We start from the raw sequence: 19,316 nt of genomic DNA on the forward strand, positions 1-19,316 counted from the left end.
ATTAAGATGAGTCAAAATTTAAATTTATAAATATTTATTAGTTCTTACTATGTTCACATATTATTTTTCTACATCGATAAATTTTATAATGCAAAATATTCTATGTCTACAATTTCTACAATGAAAATATTTTTTTTTTAATGTATTAACTTTCATTAAGTTGATTTGACAAATTTTGTCAATATTATTTTTTATTGTTTATTTTATCTGTTTATTATAACTTTATTTATTGAAAATAAAATATTTTTACACAAATAAAATATAATTCTCAGAAGGAAAAAAACTAAAATCTATAATATTTTTAATAATTTTATAAGATAAATAAAATAATAATAAAAATTTTATAATATGAAAAAATTATAGTTAATATTCAAATAATATTTTAAAATTTATTTATAAAATTATATAATAATTTTTATTTTTATTAATTTTATTTAATAACAACAATCATTATAAATAACTAATATTATATAAATTTTATTTTTCTTTTTCTTTTTTTAAGTAATTTTATTAGACTACAAGTTTATAATAAAAAAATATCATATAAAATAAATATTTTTATTGAATATTTTAATAATTATTAAAATTCATATCAACTTTTCTCAAATCTAAATTTTTTAAGGACGTGTAAATGTTTTTGGTCCACAAAACTTTGAACTTAACTCTAGTCTTATTGACTTTTTTGCCTTATGAACTTCTGATTTGACGGACTTTTTGACCCTCACTCAGATGGAGTAAAGCAAAGGCTGTGCCAAATAAACTTTTTGACAACTCTATTTTCAAGTGCATGAATTCTGCTGTGTTTTTCCATATCCATAGCTCTCTTCTCATCGGTAAACCAATGTTATATATAATGTGGCAACAATTTTTACGTACAATAAAAACTGATTATAGATTCTCAATGGTAAACCAATGTTCCATACTGAATAAGAGTAAAATGGATTAGTGGATGGATTACGTAAGATTTAAACAATATTTTAATGCTTCCTACATGGATTATTAGTTTATTTTTTATCCATCCAATTCAAAAATCCAATCATTCCATCCATTTGCCACTGCTTATATCTCCTAGAGTTATATTCAATAAATGCGACAAAAGCAAGCAATAGTCATTGAAGATAAAAGAAAAGAATGAAGAAAAAAAAAGGCTTAGCACACTATACATGAATTTTTGCTACAAAGAATGGCAAGCCCAAAAAATGACTACATAAACAACTGTGATTATCGAAGAAACCTCCTAAGATGCAATAGAATGAGTGGTATAGCTGATCAACCTTGAGATATAGACAGACAACTCTATTCTAAGGTACAGGATGTGATCATAAAGAAGTGCTAGGAAAGGAACCCATTGAAATAATATTTTCGTCTTTATGCTCCCCAGACATCTCAGGCTTTTCCTTCGTAAACAGTCCAGAGAGGAACCTGGTTGATAACCCAGAACTCAGTCCCCTACCAAACAAGTCCAAAACTCCTCTTGTTTCACCACCTCCCATTTGGCATGCTCTGTTAGATAAGCTCCGTGTCTCGTTCAATCTGAGTTGTGCTCCACAAGGACAATTTGCAAGTTTTCTAAAGCAACGCTTATGGAAAACCAATTGACAAGCTTTACACCTTTCAATATCATCTTCCTGGCGATAATTTAGTTTTAGACTCAGTGATACTTTCATTATATTAAGAATTTCAAGACTATTAACAAAATAAAATGGAAGAAAAACAGTGAGGATATTTGGGCTTTTTTATGTGCCAATGGGCAAACAATAAGTCAAAAATAAATTATTTTTATTGAAAAAGAAAGTATTTTATTGTATTGAAATTACAAAAAGTCATTTAAGATTTGTTTTTACGCAATTTAAATAATTTAATATGGGTGTATTTAATGCTTTCACACCATGTGCTTATGGGTACCCAATAAACAATCCATTAACTCTTTCACAAGAGAAGAGATCCATAGCACCCCCTACACCCAATAAGAATCCCAACTCTGGATTACAGGAAATTCAACTGAAAGTAAACGAGACATAGTTTGTGATTAAAAATAATTACAAATCAGAACTCAATAAAAAGGAAGATAATGAAGAAACAAAATGTCATTTTATGATAAACTAGTCACACTTTTAGTTAATCATTATTATTTTACCAAGAATCAACAAGAACAGACAAGCAAGACCCTCAAGCAGCACAGCTTTGTAATATTCAAACCAATGCAACTAAATGCAATCGTGACATCCCTTTTGCTTGCATTTACATCATGTAAATGCAGAAAATCTGGTACATGCACAGACATAACCTCAGTCAAAATATCCAGTTGGTGGAATTCAGTTGCTTATTTACTGGTAGAAGGACGGATAGATTTAAAAGAGGTGTAGTGCAACGCACACCTATTTCAGCCACAATGTAGGACCCTACACAGAGTTCATTGAATCTGTGAAGTGTGTCAAACAGAAATGTGATGTAATTAATGCTCCGTTTGTATTTCTTTGAGAATCAATTTTAACCCAATCGAAAAATTATCGAAGCTGTTCAACATCCACAGTAATTCATGCCAAAAAAAATAAGAAAGCATGTCATGGCTGGCAAACTCCATTGGGTTCCTGATACAAACAGGCTTTCAATTTAAATCCTCTAAAATACACCACGTTTGCACCATGCACCATTAATTCAATGTAGTTATTCTGTAATTCATAAAAATTTGAAGCGTTGTTATATGCACATATATGCAGATAAGTTTTATAAAGAGATCTCAAAGACTCCCATTATTACCATTCATTTTTTTCTCCCATTCTTTCCCCTTTATTTCAAAACTCAATTGTCCAAGTTTGAGAGATCTGTAAACTTCCTCATTCTGTGCAACTATACTTTGCCAAATCTAATGCAATTTTTTCATCAACTGCCCACCCTGCACTTTATTCTCTACAATGCAACTAGCCACCTAGGGAGCCTGATTAAAATTCTAGGAAGAAATCATTTTCTTTCTCATTGATATATCATTCTTACTTCAATTAATTCTATACTATAGAATCTTAGCAACTGACAGATACACACCTGAAATGGGAAAATGAGAGAAGATGGGTCACTGCATTCTTGTCGAGCATTGCAGGGGACTCCCACATCACAGCATACGAGGCATTGGTCAGTAATGTGTTCCAGGATTTTCCTTGACAGAGTCTCCACCATCACAGGAAGTGCTGCATAAAAGTTGCTTTACATTAAAAAATTGGATATAATTAGGAAATGCAACATAACAACTTCAAATTAACCACTGCTTAGCTCCGAATCATGTAATTAATAGCCTCCAGTTCTATGTTCTTATTTAAGTGAAGAGAAAGAAATGTGCAGGAAGAGACTATATAGGCCATTAATTATAAATCACAATGCCCACCTCCAAACAAAAATATGTCAATTGCAGAGTCTGAATTAGATCCCATTTTAACAGACTAACAGTCAAAATTCCCAGTTTTGGGTTGCAGGTCTATCCACTTAAATAGTCAAAAACTATATACATATAAATGCTCAAAACTTAAAATATTATTATACTCAAAATTCATGGCATATTCATAATTGAAAATAAAAAAATTCAAAAGTTTTAAGCAAAACATACAGGTAAATAACAATCAAAGCTAAGGAAACAAACAAAATGAAGTTGCTGGTTGTAGTGTGGGTATTGTACAGTAGATAGGAGCATGGGAATCTACATCCAATTAGGATTTTTTTTAAGTTTTAAAAAGGGAAGGGAAATATCAATGTTGCCCCTAAAAAATACCCCACATCAATGTTGTTTTGAGTACATGAGTTTTTTTTTTAGGAAAAATTTCACTTTAGCGCTGGTACGGCTGTAAATAGGAATGAAAATAGGTCAGGCCGTCCGACAGGAGCCTACGGCCTAGTTTTTTTAAAGTCTAGCTTGACCTAGCCTATTTAATTAATATGCTTAATTAAGCTTTTTAAAAAATCTATTTAATTAAATAGGTCAGACTTGAGCTTAAAAAAAAGCTTATTAGGCCTGTTAGAATGACTTATTTTAAATTTATAATAATATATTAAATATTTTTATATAAAAATTATAATATAATAATATATTAAATTAATTAAATTTTAAAATAATAAAATCTTAAATTAAAAAATTTAATTCTTTTTGTTAAAGTTGAAGAAGGTTTCTACTACATACTCTCTAATAGTTTATTTAGATATAAGCCTTATGAATTTTAAAAAGACATAGCTATTTAGATGGTTTAATAACCTATTTATAAGAAAGCTTAATGATCTATTGAATGTCTCAATACGAAGTAGTCCGTTAAAAAGACTAATAGGCCAAATCAAACTTTTAAAAAAGTCAAACTTAGGCTTCAAAATTATTAAATAGGTCAGGCCTATTTATGTAAAGCCTAACGTAACCTATTTCCATCCCTAGCTGCAAATACAGCTGCTATGACCACTATTTGAAAGCGAACCGCAATTCAAACTTTTTATTGGCCCATGGCCCTTCTACACCACTATAAGTGCCATTATGGCCTGCTATTCATAACTATGATTCAGTCACACATGAATAGATTCGAAGTACATAATGATTAATAAAGCCATCCCACCAGGGCAGAAAATTTGAAAAATAATTACTAATAGAATCTAACTGGTCAGAATGTAAATTTCAGTGTTAGGACTAAGTAATGCATGTCTGTGCATGCATCAAAACTGGGCTTTAGATATGATTGCATCAAACCCAAATTTATTTGTGAAAAGAACAGAAACACCTGTCAGCGGAAATTAACTGAAATGAACTTCCAATTACAGCACAAAGAAGCAATAAGCCAAAAACAGAAGCTAACCAGCAAAGACTCCTTTAGAAAGTTCAATCAAATCTCTAAGAGCAAAAAAGTCATTGTTTTCAAGAAGATATCTCCTGTTTCCAAGTCCTCTGTTGATAGACCTCCGAAATGGGCAGCGAACATATGGAAGCATTGTTCCTATCTTTTTTCTGACACTCATGATGTGAAGCAAGGCTGGGACCTTTGACAAAAGCAAGGGATTAACTGCAGTGACACAAAGCATAGGCTGCAAAAGAAATTTCATTAATAAAAATGAGAACTGAATGGTAATAATAACTTGAAAACATACCAAGTTAAAATGGATGAGAAGGAAAAGAATCACCATCTATTGTATTGATCAATAAACAACACAAATATTTGTGTTCAATTCCCAAGTTATGCACTCGTTTTCTACTTAAAACAATTTTTGGGGGCTCTTGGTAGGAAATTGGATCCAAATCCAGTCAATGGCAGCAAATCAATGAAGAGAGAATATAAAAAATACAATTAACCAACACCAACCAAGAAAAGCCTTGAAAGTTTGATATGAACATGAAATGAGCCAATGAGACCTTAACACGCATCAATATGCATCAGTGTAGAAATTCTACACCACTTCACAATCTGTTTCCCCAATGCTAATATTAATTCCAAGAAAAAACAAATAGCAGACTCTCAAACTAGTAATCACTACATCAGTCTATATCCACCCTAAAGAATAAAGATGGCAAACTATAGTTTTCTGCACCCAACAAAGAGAAGAGAGAGAAGTAGCAGCTCTTTCTAGTCAACTGGTAGCCTTATATATTAGAGTATACTGTATCCATCCCCGGCTGCTGAACTGATGTAGAACTCTGAGTAGGGTAGCTGTGTCAGCTTGAGCAGCTCATGACAGCTGTTAAACTGAATTGGGATGCATTCGGATAAATAGCTTAATTAAGCACGTATTTAATAAGGTTTGTGTCACACAAAAGCTCATGGCATAAATTTGACAATGAAAATTATTGAAAAAACTCAAAAAGTTGAAAAGAGCTTAGTTTGATTTAGTTATACCAAAAGCATATTGAAGTAAGCTAAAACGAGCTCATAAGAGCCATGAATTATTTTCATGAGCTCCTGATAAACCCTTCCAAATTCCCCTTTGGTCAGTTATAGTTAGCTTAAGGAGAAAGTTTTAGATTCTGTTGTAACAGACTTAGAATAGCTAACAACCTTGCAGTTACAGATCTAACAGTTTTATAACTATAAAATACACAGTAATGTAATTATATTTTATTCATTCAATTCAGAAATACAAATATTGATATGAATCAAATAACAAGTGATCAAGGAATGATACAACGTAAATCAAATTCTGTAAGAGATCAATTACAAATTCCAAGTAGGCCCATCAGAAGACAACAAATTATAAGGTTCAAGACTTCAAGGAAGCTTTAAATGAACAGCTTCAAGAAACTTGGGCTAAAGATGAAGCTATTAAAAGAGATTTTGGGTAGGTGCATTAAGATAAGGTGATTGACTTGATTAAGATTTATAATTTATTAATATTTGTTTTAATTTATTTGAATTTGTTATTATAGGATTTATTTCCTATTAGGACGAGGACTCTCTCACAATATTAGGATTTATTTTTTGATTATATAATTATTTTTTTATTGCTAGGATTTGTTTTTGATGCTTAGGATTTATTCTTTATAACTTGTTTTTTACCATATTTTTGTATAAATAGGAAGTTATGTAATTCAAAAGAATGAAGTTAAGTTAAATGAAAATAGAATTTTCTCCAAATTGTAAGATCTTCTCTTTCATTATTGGGTAAAGAACTAATCCAATCTTATCAAGGCAACTTGTGGGGATCAACACATGGCTTATCACTCACCTTCTCTTCTCCTTTTTTGAGTATGACGTCAATATTCTTCCCCAAACTTGAAAATCAAAGCAATCCATTTACCGTTTTGTATCAAATATTGATTCAAAGATTCACCAAATTCTCTATCAGATTTTTTCTCACTTTATATCATTTTCCCTTACTTTCTCAACACAAGTTTCCTCACATCATACATTGGACATCAAACACAAATTTGAAGTGTTGGTAGTAAAATTACCTTATCATGTATAGAATCCAGATAAGACTTTGCAAGCTGAGAAACAGGATAATGAGTGAAATCCCAATGATGTAAAACCCTTGCTGGCAAGACTGCTGTCTCATTTGTATGGCAAGAAGAGCAAAACAACTGACCAGTGTATTCACAAAGTCGAGACTTACCCCATCCAAATGTCTGTACGAAATCCCAAATCAAAGCTTTTCCATCATCAAAATGTTTATGGCATCCAGCACATGTGTGTTGTTGTGCTTCTAATAACTTTTTCATAGATTTGTTTGGTGGAATTTCAACTATAAGTGAAATGGTTTTCCCTAAAGTGGAAGAGTTCTGAATATTTTCCCCTCTTGTAAAAGAAGACTGAGACACAGGTGTATCTGAGACAGGTGAAGTAGGAAATGAATCTTGATGGGACAAAAACCAAATCAATGCTTTTGGAGGACTTGAAAAGGACCTGGAGCGGAGAATAGACTGCAAACACTCTTGAATGAGAACACTTCTCTTCACAATAATATCAGGAGATGATGCACTTCTAAATATCTTGGTTTCCTTTTCAACAGAAGACCAAGGCAAAGGTAATTTCCAGCCTTGCTCATTGAATAAGGTTTTCATGCAACGATAAAAAGCAAGGAAATCGCGATATCTTCTTTCAACTTCCCACTGATCCTTGCCACTATACACTTTAATTTTATATACAGTGTATTCCTTCACCCCAACCAATCTTTCACTGAAAGAAACATCCCCTTTCTTCTGCCTTGCACCTACCACTTCAATCTTATCTATTCTTCTTGGGCGCTGAACAAGCAGGTAAGCATCATCTGTAGTAGAAGTCGAAGCAGTCAACCCACCATCTCTTAAAGGTGTAGCCAATTGTGGCTCAAGCAGTCTGTTGCTACCCATGGAAAACCTAGCCCCAGGAGAATCCATAGATTCCAGTAAAATTTCTTCCATTTCCTGAACAACCTCATCATAGAATTCATTTAACTCAAAGTCCTCAATCTGCAATATTAGGTGAAAAATTAAACCCAATATAGGTAAAATGACTATTTGTCACAAAGTTTAACTCAAGTAAATGTGCAGACAAATTGAGTTGCTTCAAACTGTAAGTCTATGGCAACATTCTTACAATCTTGTCTTATGGGGCAAGGGCAAGGTATAAAAACAGCCTTTCTTGACAACTGTAAATATAGGGAAATGAAAGGCTAATAATCATTCATGCAATCTTTTCAAAATTAAACAAATAATAATAGTTTAGATTCGAGGCTGTAGTTTCAATTGAATCCATTTTACTGAATTATCTAAATAAATAATTTCAATACTCAACCAAATAGTCATCCTGAAATTATGCATGTTTTGCTAATATCAAGTAAGAATTGCCATATAAAACCCAATGGATTTGCACAAGTTTTCAAATCATGGCCTGCATCACTTGATGTGGCCATGACAATTCGGATGGAGCAGCCACTTCATCTGCATCACACCGAAACTCCATCCCACATTGGCTCACAACAGCCATAATGCAACGATGACCTTGACACAACTACAACCGCAATTAAAACCTTGAGTTTACATATTAATTAACATTTTACAAAATTGAAATAGAAAATATAATAACTGAAGATGTTGAAAACGATAGCTTGAAAGACTACAGGACACATTGCTTACCTTAGATGTCACAGGACTTTCTTCAAAGAGATCAGTTGAAGTGGAAGAGCTCTCTAATGTTTTCCTTGTTCTACTATTCAAAGGCTGCGCAATTTTTTCAAGGCTCTCAAATGATTTTGCATTAATATCCCCTAGTTGGTTGGATAGATTGAAAGAATTTTTATCAACTCTGTTATCGCAAAAGTGATCCAACTTGAACTTAGAATTATCCAGCTCCGGGTTTACAAGTTGAGCATTACCAGTGGCAATAGCTTTCTCAATGTTGACACACTGATTCCTCCTTTCCATGCTACCACCATCAGTAGCATCCAAACCCATATCCTGAGGAGCTTCTTTTGCCAACAGATTCAAATCAACTTCGTCAACCTTAGTCATTGAAGTAGTATCAGTACAACTAATCAATATGTCAGACCCTTGGACCTGTGGTATGACACCATTAGAACAATCAGTTAAGGGAAAACTTTCTGTTATGGTATTACACACATCAGCATTTTGAACTTGACCACATGCTGCAATAATTTCCCCATCCCGGGCCTCTTTTATAGCAGCAGAACAATCAATATCTTTAGTTTCTTCAACTTCTTTATTGACCATGATCGTGTCATTTCCATCTTTTTCTTCCTCCTGACCAAAACCATTCAAACCCACAGACCCAGAATCCACCCTATTCTCTTGAACTTGACCATTATTTTCCCGCCGATCACAAAACAGATCATTCATGCCAGACATTGGTCCGTTTTGCAGCAAGAAATCATCCAAGTCTCGTGAACCAAATGCCACGGAAGAGTCCATAAACAAGGAATTCTCATTTCCCACTTCCAGCTTCCTATGATAATCATCCAAGTCTCGTGAACCAAAGGCCACAGAAGAGTTCATAAACAAGGAATTCTCATTTCCCGCTTCCAGCTTCCTATGATAATCATCCAAGTCTCGTAAACCAAAGGCCACAGAGGAGTTCATAATCAAAGGATCCTCGCTCCGCACTTCTGGCTCCCGACGATAACACACACTCCTCGACAAATAAGTCTCATTTCCTTCATCACCATCACTCCCATAATCATAAACAGAATCATCACCCTCCGAAAATTCCCCTTCTTCTTCCCTCTTCAACTCTCTGTCTTCAATTTCCAATCCAAAACCATCGATTCCGTTTCCACCATCCTCTTCACGATTCCCCTTAGACACTTCATTTTCCTTAAACCCGATCAACTCTGACGAATCGAGCACAGTCATAGAAAGGTCATCACTGCAATCACCGTACAACTCCAATCCACTGGAACCGTAGCGCAAATTCCGCTTCTGGTCGTTGTTCCTAATCTCCACGATTCCTCTTCCTAAATTCAAATTCTCTAAACCGTTGTTACCGTCGACGGAAGAACAAGCAAAGTCGCAATCGGAGAAATCATGGAACAGCGTTATGGCGCTGCACATGCTCATGCTGGTGTTTGGGGTCCCCATCACCGAGTTGGCGCTACAATAGCGCTCGAACTCGGAATCGGAAGAGTGACGCGATGCACCGTCCGATTGCCGAATCCGTAACGGAGGGAACGAATCCAACGGATCTGGTGAACCAACTTCACCTCTTCCGTTCATCATTTCATACTCCAAATAACGATGAAATAAAAAATCAAAAAGTGAGATTGAATTTGATCGAAGAGAAACAGGGACGCGAAGCTCTGGTTGTGGAAGGTTCTAGAAGGAACCGCAGGGTTCGATCGAGGTAAATAGAGCACAGTAGGGAGAGAGACGCTTCGCTGAAACACAAGGGTTGGGAAGACGATGAAGTAGGAAAATAAAGAGTAAAAATAAAAATGAGAATCGGATCTTCGCTATTTTGTCTTTAAAAAATAAAAATAAAAAATTGAAGAAATAATGAGAAGGGAGAAAAGTGGATTCAAAACTACCGGTGCAAAATACCATTTATATGCATCTTACTTCAACTACCATTCTCCCAATCAACTCTACCTTGCGCGCGTCTGAAAACTCAGCATGCAGAAAGAGATAGATTATACGATAATTTTTATTTTTATTTTTATTTTTATTTTATTTTTTTGTTTTACTTTTGGGGCTTTGAGTTTGACTAACTCAATTTATGAATTTTTTTCTTCTTTTGTTTGATTCTTTTTCAAGTTATGTATTTGATTATATTATATATTCATCAAAAAATATTTAATGCCATTATTTTTTTAAAATTTCTATTATGAATTAAGGCAATTTTTTTTTGTTAACTTAGTAAATAAATGCTGATGATGAAGTAAAAAGTAAAAATTTATTAACAGCAAAATAGTATGATTAAAGTATTTAGTGTATATATATTATTTTCTTAAAAAAATAAATATATTACACGAGTCTTTTTTATTTTAAAATATTATAATTTCTTCTTTAAAATTTTAAAATACATCATAATTTTATTTATTTTATTTTTTCGTTAAAAAACTATTAAACATGTGTTTGATATTTTTTTACTAAAATATTAATTTTTTAATATTTTTTCCTTTTATTAAGGTTTTTTTCAAGAAATTTAATAAGATAAATGTTATAAATAAAATAGTAACTACTTGTTATTACTATAAGAATTGTAAAGCTTATTTCAATATCAAATAATAAAATTAAAATTAAAAAATCACCTTTTGTGAAAAATATATAAGAGTCTAAATAACTTACAACTTTAATACATCTTAAAAAAGATAAAGTGTGAAAAAGTTCAAAAATTAAGGCATTTATAAAAATTCAACTATGATCAAAAGATAATTGGCAATTTTAAAATTATATATATAGTGTGTGTGAACTGTGAAAGTATATGAAATATAAAATATTTAAAAAAAATTTAAATGATATTTTTTACTATGTAAAATTAAATGAACTAAACAGTATATTTTCTAATAAGAAGAAATGAAGCGTAATATTTGTATCTTCTAGGAAAGCAAAGTGTATTTTAATCTTAGTGAAATTTAGTTTTTGTTTAGTCTTCTCTCATTTTTTTTCCATGATTTTATGGAGATTATTTTTTTCACCACTTTGTTTTTCTACTCACACCACATTTTTTTTATTATGATTTTCAAATTTAATTTTTTGAAAATTCTTTTTATACTTTGTAAAAATTCATTTTTGTAAGTGATTTGTAAACGCTTTTCAAAATGTATTATTTAAAGGTGATTTTATACTTTTCAAAAGCTAAATTTTATAAGTCACTTGCTAGTAAATTTTTAAAAATAAATTTTAAAAGTGACTTGGTACCTGCCAAAATTAAATTCTAAAATTCATTTACAAATCACTTTTAAATTTAATTTTCAAAAAATATTAAATAAAATTTCAAAAAAATTCAAAATTCATAAAAAAAAAAAGTGGGCACCAGGCCCTACACAGATCAAGACCAGGCCCAACTAGCCACAAAAACCATTTAGTTGTTACATTGTTTAGATTCAGGCTTACTTTCAGGGTCCAATAGCTTCCTTCAGGTTTATAACCAATAAGATCGTTGCACGCTGCAAATGAAAATCACCCCCAACCGTTAAAAGAATATTTCGTGTTTCAACGCTTTTCAGCTCTCAAAGCATAGAACCGGCCAGGTACAATGTGTTACAGATTTTTCTAAGATGTGAAGCATCTAAAGAGGACACAATTAAAATCTATATAATAAATTTTTATTAAAAATTACAACATCCAATACACAATTTTTTAATAAAATATTATGCCACTTTTTATTTTCCTTGAACGAAAACATGCTAAATTCTTATCCTCCTTTCCTATTGTAAAACCTTTTTGCACAGTAATGAAAGATAAATACTTTTTCAACACATTAAATTACATTATTTTGTACGTCTCTTCTGCAATACATGTATGAGGCCTTCCAAGCTCCTCCATGTTTGAATCCAGTAATCAAGTACAAAACTCAATCGTGATTCACACAAACTATTCAGGCATATTCAATAGCTACACCATTTTAATTGTCTGCAATAACAAGAGAGGCAAAAGAAAGTTAGCAGCTAACACGAAATTGTAATTGGGCTAGATGCAAGATCCAATTTAACTCACATTTGAAATATCCTTCCACATGTTGAGAGTTTTGAGAGCCTTTCCTGCTTGTTGGGTTTCACGCGCCACGGACACGCCTTCAGCTAGGTTCTTTACATGGCCGCTGACCAAGAGAGCTGCCGCTGCGTTCAGAACCTAGCCATTGTTTTTGAACCGAATAATCAAAATATATCTTGTGAGCAAGCCATGTTTAAAAAATATATCTTTTGGAGACAAGTGCATTCATAAAGGGCCAGACAAGTTGCAAAATATATCTTAGGAGACAACCACACTCAAAACGAGTGAGACAAATATAAAAATATTATGCAGGACATAACATGAATTTCGGTATTTCCCTGAGAAAGATTGAAATGAAAAGAACAATAATGTGCCTCTACATGGATTTCAGTAAAATAGCACTCTGAAGCGGCAAGAGAAGTTTTACTTTAGTGGTAAAGTAAAAGTATAGACACAAGCAGCTGCTTTTTATATTTCATCAACAGGACAACTTTCATCTGGTTAAGATGCAAAATGTTCTACACTGGAAGAAAACATTGAAAAGTAAAAAAGTTATCAAGGTAGGTTATTGATGAAATTCAACAGTGTATATAAGTTTCTTCAAAACGTAGAGTCACAATCTTCATCTCCTTATGAAGCAATTCAGAGCCATAAACCCATAACAAAATATGGAGGTAAGACTAAAAACAATTTGCATAGAATTGAAGGTAACAGGTTCAAATTAAGACAGAAAGGAACAGGTTCCATCTTAATCGAAATTTCATTGACTCAAAGCTGAAGTTAGTTGAAAGCATCGTTTATACTTTTCATTCCAGGGCTTCCTATGATTTACACAAAGATATTATCCTGTCAACTATTTAAAAGATTGGAAGACTAAGAGAAAGAAACACAAAGATACTCACCAAAGCATCTGCAATAGGTCCTCTTTCTCCACCTAGAACACGCTTCAGAACCTCTGCATTGTATTCTGGGCCACCACCTCTTAAGCTTTCAATATTACACCGAGGAATGCCAAACCCCACTGTTCCAATAAACAATCTAACATAAAGAGTATATTCAAGTATGCATGTCCAATAAAAGATCTGTTATAGCAATCAATTAGTAGCAAATGAGCTATATTAATTTATGTCATAACAAAAACAGATAAAACCATAAATTATGATATGCTTACAAGGATCAAATGCAAACTTATCAACCCTATCTGGAGTAACGTCAAGCACTATACCAGGTCCTGCATGTAATGCAAACAAGAGGTCATAAAGTAGCACAACCGATCAGATTTAGATGCATATTTCTTTCAAAAAAACAAAAGGATTTCCAGATGCTTAACAAGCTAAATCTTACCAAGAGGACTCATTTCATCCAAACCTTCAGAGTGGACAACTAAAGCTCTTTTCAGGCCAAATCTATGGAGTGCTTTGGCCATTTTGAAGACCTATCCAGAGGGCCAAGACAAATAGCTTATTAGGTATGAAATTGATGGAGAAAAGTAGGATCCTCAAACATTCAGTATCAATCTTTTTTTTATTCTTTTCTGAGGAAAAGATACAAAGAAAGTAAAGAAAGAAAAGAAAAAGTTTATGGAATAAGTGTAAAATTAAAAAAAAAAAAAACTGAATAATCCATAAAGTTTATTTGTCAAAAGTTCAATTTGGCTAAAATCTCTTTGGAAAAACAGACTGACTCTAGGCAATTTAAATTTTTTAATTTTTAAATTGAGCAGAAACAGTCAGTAGGATTACAGAGCTCTTTCAGAGGATACAAATACAAAAACTTTGAAGGAAAACACCAGGAGACAGAACTTCAAAGCCAGAGCTCAGTCGCTTCGTACACCAATATTTAAGAAATAAAGAAGAAAAAAAGAGTAAAATGGATTCGAGAGAGGAGGGCCGAACTTGTCTACCATGTTAAGTTTTGATTTAAACCAATTACTTCAAAATCCAAGCTGCTTTCAGAATTATCAATCTTCAAATACCTAACGTTAGAGGCAATAGAATTCTTATATTTCCTCTTTTCTAGATTAGATATTCTATCCTTGACTCAAAATTCTCTCTTTCAAAATACTAGCAAAGATTACAGTGCATGTAAATGATACCGAATGAGAGGGAAGCCATTTCCAGTAAGATTACATGACTGATCAAATCTCTATGATGGAACTTACCAAGTCTTCTGTGTATACTCCAACAACTGCAAAAGGTGCCTGTGCTGGATTCAACATGGGACCCAATATATTGAATACAGTTTTTATCTTTAGCTTCTTTCTTACAGGCCTGACAATCTTCATCGCCGGATGATACTTTGGAGACATCATAAACCCAATTCCAGCTTCATTCACACACTTCTTTACCCCCTGATTCGCAAGAACACGAGAATAACACCGATGAACAACAATTTCTGTCTGATAAAATTCTATCAATCAAAGACTCATTCGCATACAAACTTAAGTCAATATTAACAATAAACAAACTACAGCATTAGACATTCTACATTTCATTTGATTAACTCAACATGAACAAATGTTTGCATTGTTAATGTAATTTTCACTAACCTCAGGACCCAAGTCAATAACCACCCCCAACGCTTCTAACACGTCGGCACTCCCACACGCAGAGGAACTCGATCGGTTTCCTTGCTGCAAATCATCAACACAGAGACAGATTCGTTCACATAATTCACATGTTAAGCACAATGCACACATTAATTATACACATCCCACACACCTTCGCAACTTTGGCACCGCAAGCCGCGGCAAGAATCGAAGCCCCGGTGGAAATGTTAACAGTGTTGGCACCATCCCCTCCAGTTCCAACTATGTCAACCACATCAACCAAACCCTCAACCTTCCTCGCATGTTTGATCATTGCCCTCGCTAACCCCACAATCTATCCACATAACAAAAACCATTCATTTCATCACCTTCCCCAATATCACAAATTTTATTTTAGTTTTGAACTTGGATTATCCTTACTACTTAAAAATAAAGGTACTATTAAATAACTTAATGCAATTTGAAAAGAATAAAAATTCTCTTTACTTCTTCAAAAGTTTCTCCTTTGGCTCTTAGAAGCACGAGAACGGCGCTGATCAGAGCCTCGTTGGCTTCGTTCAACAACAAGTCAAGACACGCTTCGGCTTCGGCTTCCGATAAGTCGACCCCCTCAATTAACGATTCGATCAACTGTTACCACATTTTAATTTTAATTAATTAAAAAAATGGCAAACACGGGAGATAAATTTTAAATAAAAGAAATAACAACTAACCTGGGTTACGGACTGAATGGACGTTGCTGCATTCGAGGAAACGGTGACGTTTGCAGCAGATATCGCGGTAGTGGTTCTTCGCGTAAAGGGAGAAATTGAAAGGGAAAAGGCAACGGAACGGCGTCGGAGGTTGAGGCTGGGAGAGGGAAGATGGCGAGTGAAAGAAGAGAGTGTGCAGAGTAGAGCTTGTGTTTGTGCCATGACGATCTGGGTTATCGGCGTTACGGCGGCGCTAGTAAGAGTGAATGAAGAGTAGACGGTGAAAAGAGAAAGGGCGCATAGTTGACTCGAGAATGATTCGAATTGGTAATGTGTTGGTATCTTATTGCCCTTCTCAAAATTGGAGGATTATGGTAAGTGCAGAAATAGTGATTTGAGGGGCCGACATAGTCTGTCCATGTCGTCGTCCGAAACTAACGTGAATCTTGTGTGCTATATAAATGTTAGGTAAGGGGATATCTAAAATAAGAGGTATTTTATGTTTCATTATAATAAGATTAATGGTTTATTTAAAAATTAAAATATTAAAAATTTATATTTTTAATCTAAAAATAATATACAATATCTCTTTAAGAGTATCCTAACAAACATCTTTTAATAATAGATAAAGATTCTTTTTATTATTATATTGAGAAGACATTCTATGCATTTTTCACGGATAAAATAATAATAATTATTAATTTTATATTAATAAACAATATGATAAGTAATTTATTTTAAAAATTATAAATATTTTAAAATTTTAAAAGAATGTCTGAGTTTGTTGAAGCATTAGAAACAGATTCCGAGAGAGAGTGATTGCAGCAGAAGCTAATCTAAAAAAGAATGTCTTTTTTCACGGCACCGGTACCACATGCAAGCACCGTAAATAAATATACATTACTCTAATTTTTAAAACGTATTGTGATTTTATAAATCACCGAGCTGATCTGGGGAGTAGTTGGTGTCACTGTACATCGACAACGAGTGTTCCTCGCTGTCCTTTGTCACGTGCAAAGAATATTTTGTCGAAAAAATCTTTAATATTTATTGTAAATTTTTATTTATTTAGACTTTTATACCAATAACGATTTAGCTACTTAAATATTAATTTTTTTTCTATTTTTAAATGATAATATTTTCAATGTAAGTTATTTTTTATTTAATACACAAGAAAAAATTAAACAAAATTTATTTTTTCTGAACTTATTTAAGTACATAGAAAAATGAGAGAAAATAATAATAATAAAAGCACAATTATGCGTGGGGCGGTGGGGGAACCCACCTACCTATTAAAAAACAATTTTGGATAGAAAGAAATAAAGGACGTTATTTACTATCCCAAAATAATTGAATTAATGTGCCCCGAACCTTCACAAGGATCATCCTTTTCGATCTTCTTTCTCTCCTTAGTGTACCACTCCTATTGTAAACATATTATGCCGAACTAAGTTATAGCAATTTTATATTATTCAATAACTTTCGTTTTATAATTTAATTTTAATATATATTTTATATAAGTAATATATATTTTTTAAATATATAAAATTAAAAATATTTTAATTATATATTTATAATGTTTTATGTTGATAAATTTTAATAAAAATAATTCAAATAAATAATAATTATAATTTAAATCTTGGATTAATAAAAATGATTAAATGTATAAAAATTAATATAACTTTCTTTTGTAATGTAATGGACTCTTTTAAATGTAAAATTTGTATTAGGGTGTAATTTAACAAATTTAAGAACATAATAATATAATTTTAAAATCATTTCAAAATTTATCATATGTTAATAATTTATTATATTAGAAATATAGTATAATTCATATCATACCATTAATTGAATTTTATTATACAAATCAATACAATTCACTGTACAATTAAATTAAATATTTTATTTATTGAGTATATATATATATATGGGAAGGATTTATCACCACTATAAGTCTAAAAACTCTTACACTTAATCTGAGCCTTTCATTTAACTTAAATTTAATGGGCCAGTGAAGTAATAAATTATAATAAGTTAGATTTGAGTTAAATGAAATGTTCAGATTGAGTGTAAGAAGATTCTGCTTCATATATATATATATATATGAAAAAGTAATAAGAATGAAAAATGAAAAAAAAAAAGGTCGTCTTATTCAAAACCCCAATTATGAAATCCTTTCTCTCCCACTTCACACCTCAGAACGCACCATTCTTATAGAGAGAGGGGCGCTTTCACATCTTCTTAAGCCGAAATGGCTGGGGAGAGGAAAGGTTCCCATTTTTTAGGGATACGATATTCAACTCAATGAAGTATAACTTTACGACACATAACCTTTTCTTTATGCACAAATCTAATCAATTAATATTAGTATTCGTGCTTTATGTTGTGAACAAATATGAATCGTTTTTGACTAAAAGATTATACTTCTATATATTGGTTCTTCTTTATCATCAAATTCGATTTTCACTAAAAAATGAATAAATATTTATATTAGAAATATAAATCTTATATATATACGGGTTCTGATTTCAGAGGGGAGAGAGAGAGAGTAAAAGTTATTATGCCTTTCTACATATATGATTTTGGAGAAATAGAATTTTACCATCCTGTTGATATTAGAAGAAAATTAAGAGCAACAAGAAAACTTATAAATCAAACTCAAAATAGTATTTTGAAAAAACTCCTTCTCTTAGACATTAAAGAAAATAAGAAAGATTTAAAAGTTTTGGCAAGAGCTTGAATTTTTATCATATGCGTATCATTTATCTTGTAAACATCTTTTTGTCATATCTTGAGTTAATTATAATTTGTTCGACATAAGTTTGTTATTAAGAATCCAAATGGGTAGCAGTGACTGAGTGAGAGCTATTTGTACGTTGGTAAGCCTGGAGGATGTTCCCGGTAGTAAGTCCTGAGCGTGGATAGTAAAGCCGTTGGTAAGCCTTGGTGTTTCTGCAGCCTTTAGGATTTGAAAATGACAAATTTATTAAGAACAATGAATAATTTAGCTTTAGGTAGAAACAGAGAGATAATTACAAGAGTAATGAAAGCAGAAGATGAAATTCTTCCTCTCCACCAATAAATTCCTCAACCTCTTCAACAATACCACAACAAATTACCATAGATAATATAGAAAAATCTTTACATGATTGGTCAATACCTATAGTTAAAGAAAAAGATGTATATAAATATAAATCAGTTTGGTCGTTTAGAAATAATTATGAACAAATCCACAAAATAGAATATTCCTATCCTGGAATAACAGGAAATAGAGAAATTCAACTCGTAAAAGACCAGCTCATACAAAAACATAGACAAGAGGATTTTAAGTTCATCCATATAGGATTAATTCAATTAGCAGTAAAACCAAACTTTTAAGTTAGGAGTATATCTTCCTATACTTGTATTACTCATAGACATGAAATTACAATATAAAAATGACTCAATAATAGTAGCTTTAGAAAGCAATATGCATGAT

At 32.2% G+C, this 19,316-nt stretch overlaps 2 protein-coding genes across 4 annotated transcripts; both read right to left on the reverse strand.

The window, feature by feature from the left end:
- Nucleotides 1–1,065: 1,065 nt before the first annotated feature.
- On the reverse strand, nt 1,066–10,543 carry LOC113852475. 3 transcript variants are annotated; one of them, XM_027482761.1, is made up of 5 exons: nt 8,567–10,543; nt 6,905–7,900; nt 4,821–5,046; nt 3,043–3,185; nt 1,066–1,628 (listed from the first exon to the last, which is right to left on the reverse strand). In XM_027482761.1, the coding sequence occupies exons 1-5, from the start codon at nt 10,160–10,162 to the stop codon at nt 1,320–1,322; spliced, it is 3,270 nt and encodes a 1,089-aa protein (XP_027338562.1). In that variant the 5' UTR covers nt 10,163–10,543; the 3' UTR covers nt 1,066–1,319. The 3 variants fall into 3 exon arrangements, with proteins under 3 accessions (XP_027338562.1, XP_027338564.1, XP_027338563.1); XM_027482763.1 differs by lacking the exon at nt 1,066–1,628 and adding an exon at nt 2,032–2,591 and having other exon boundaries at nt 8,567–10,474; XM_027482762.1 differs by lacking the exon at nt 1,066–1,628 and adding an exon at nt 2,436–2,672 and having other exon boundaries at nt 8,567–10,474.
- A 1,636-nt stretch (nt 10,544–12,179) lies between these two features.
- Nucleotides 12,180–16,207, reverse strand: LOC113849240 (anthranilate phosphoribosyltransferase, chloroplastic). Its single transcript, XM_027479000.1, has 10 exons — nt 15,860–16,207; nt 15,633–15,776; nt 15,319–15,480; nt 15,147–15,230; nt 14,760–14,948; nt 13,943–14,033; nt 13,770–13,829; nt 13,501–13,619; nt 12,602–12,736; nt 12,180–12,517 (listed from the first exon to the last, which is right to left on the reverse strand). The coding sequence occupies exons 1-10, from the start codon at nt 16,058–16,060 to the stop codon at nt 12,500–12,502; spliced, it is 1,203 nt and encodes a 400-aa protein (XP_027334801.1). The 5' UTR covers nt 16,061–16,207; the 3' UTR covers nt 12,180–12,499.
- Between the last annotated feature and the right edge of the window lie 3,109 nt (nt 16,208–19,316).

Source organism: Abrus precatorius, unplaced genomic scaffold (assembly GCF_003935025.1).
Source record: "Abrus precatorius isolate BTA unplaced genomic scaffold, Abrus_2018 Scaffold10, whole genome shotgun sequence".
In the NCBI taxonomy this organism is placed as follows: domain Eukaryota; kingdom Viridiplantae; phylum Streptophyta; class Magnoliopsida; order Fabales; family Fabaceae; genus Abrus; species Abrus precatorius.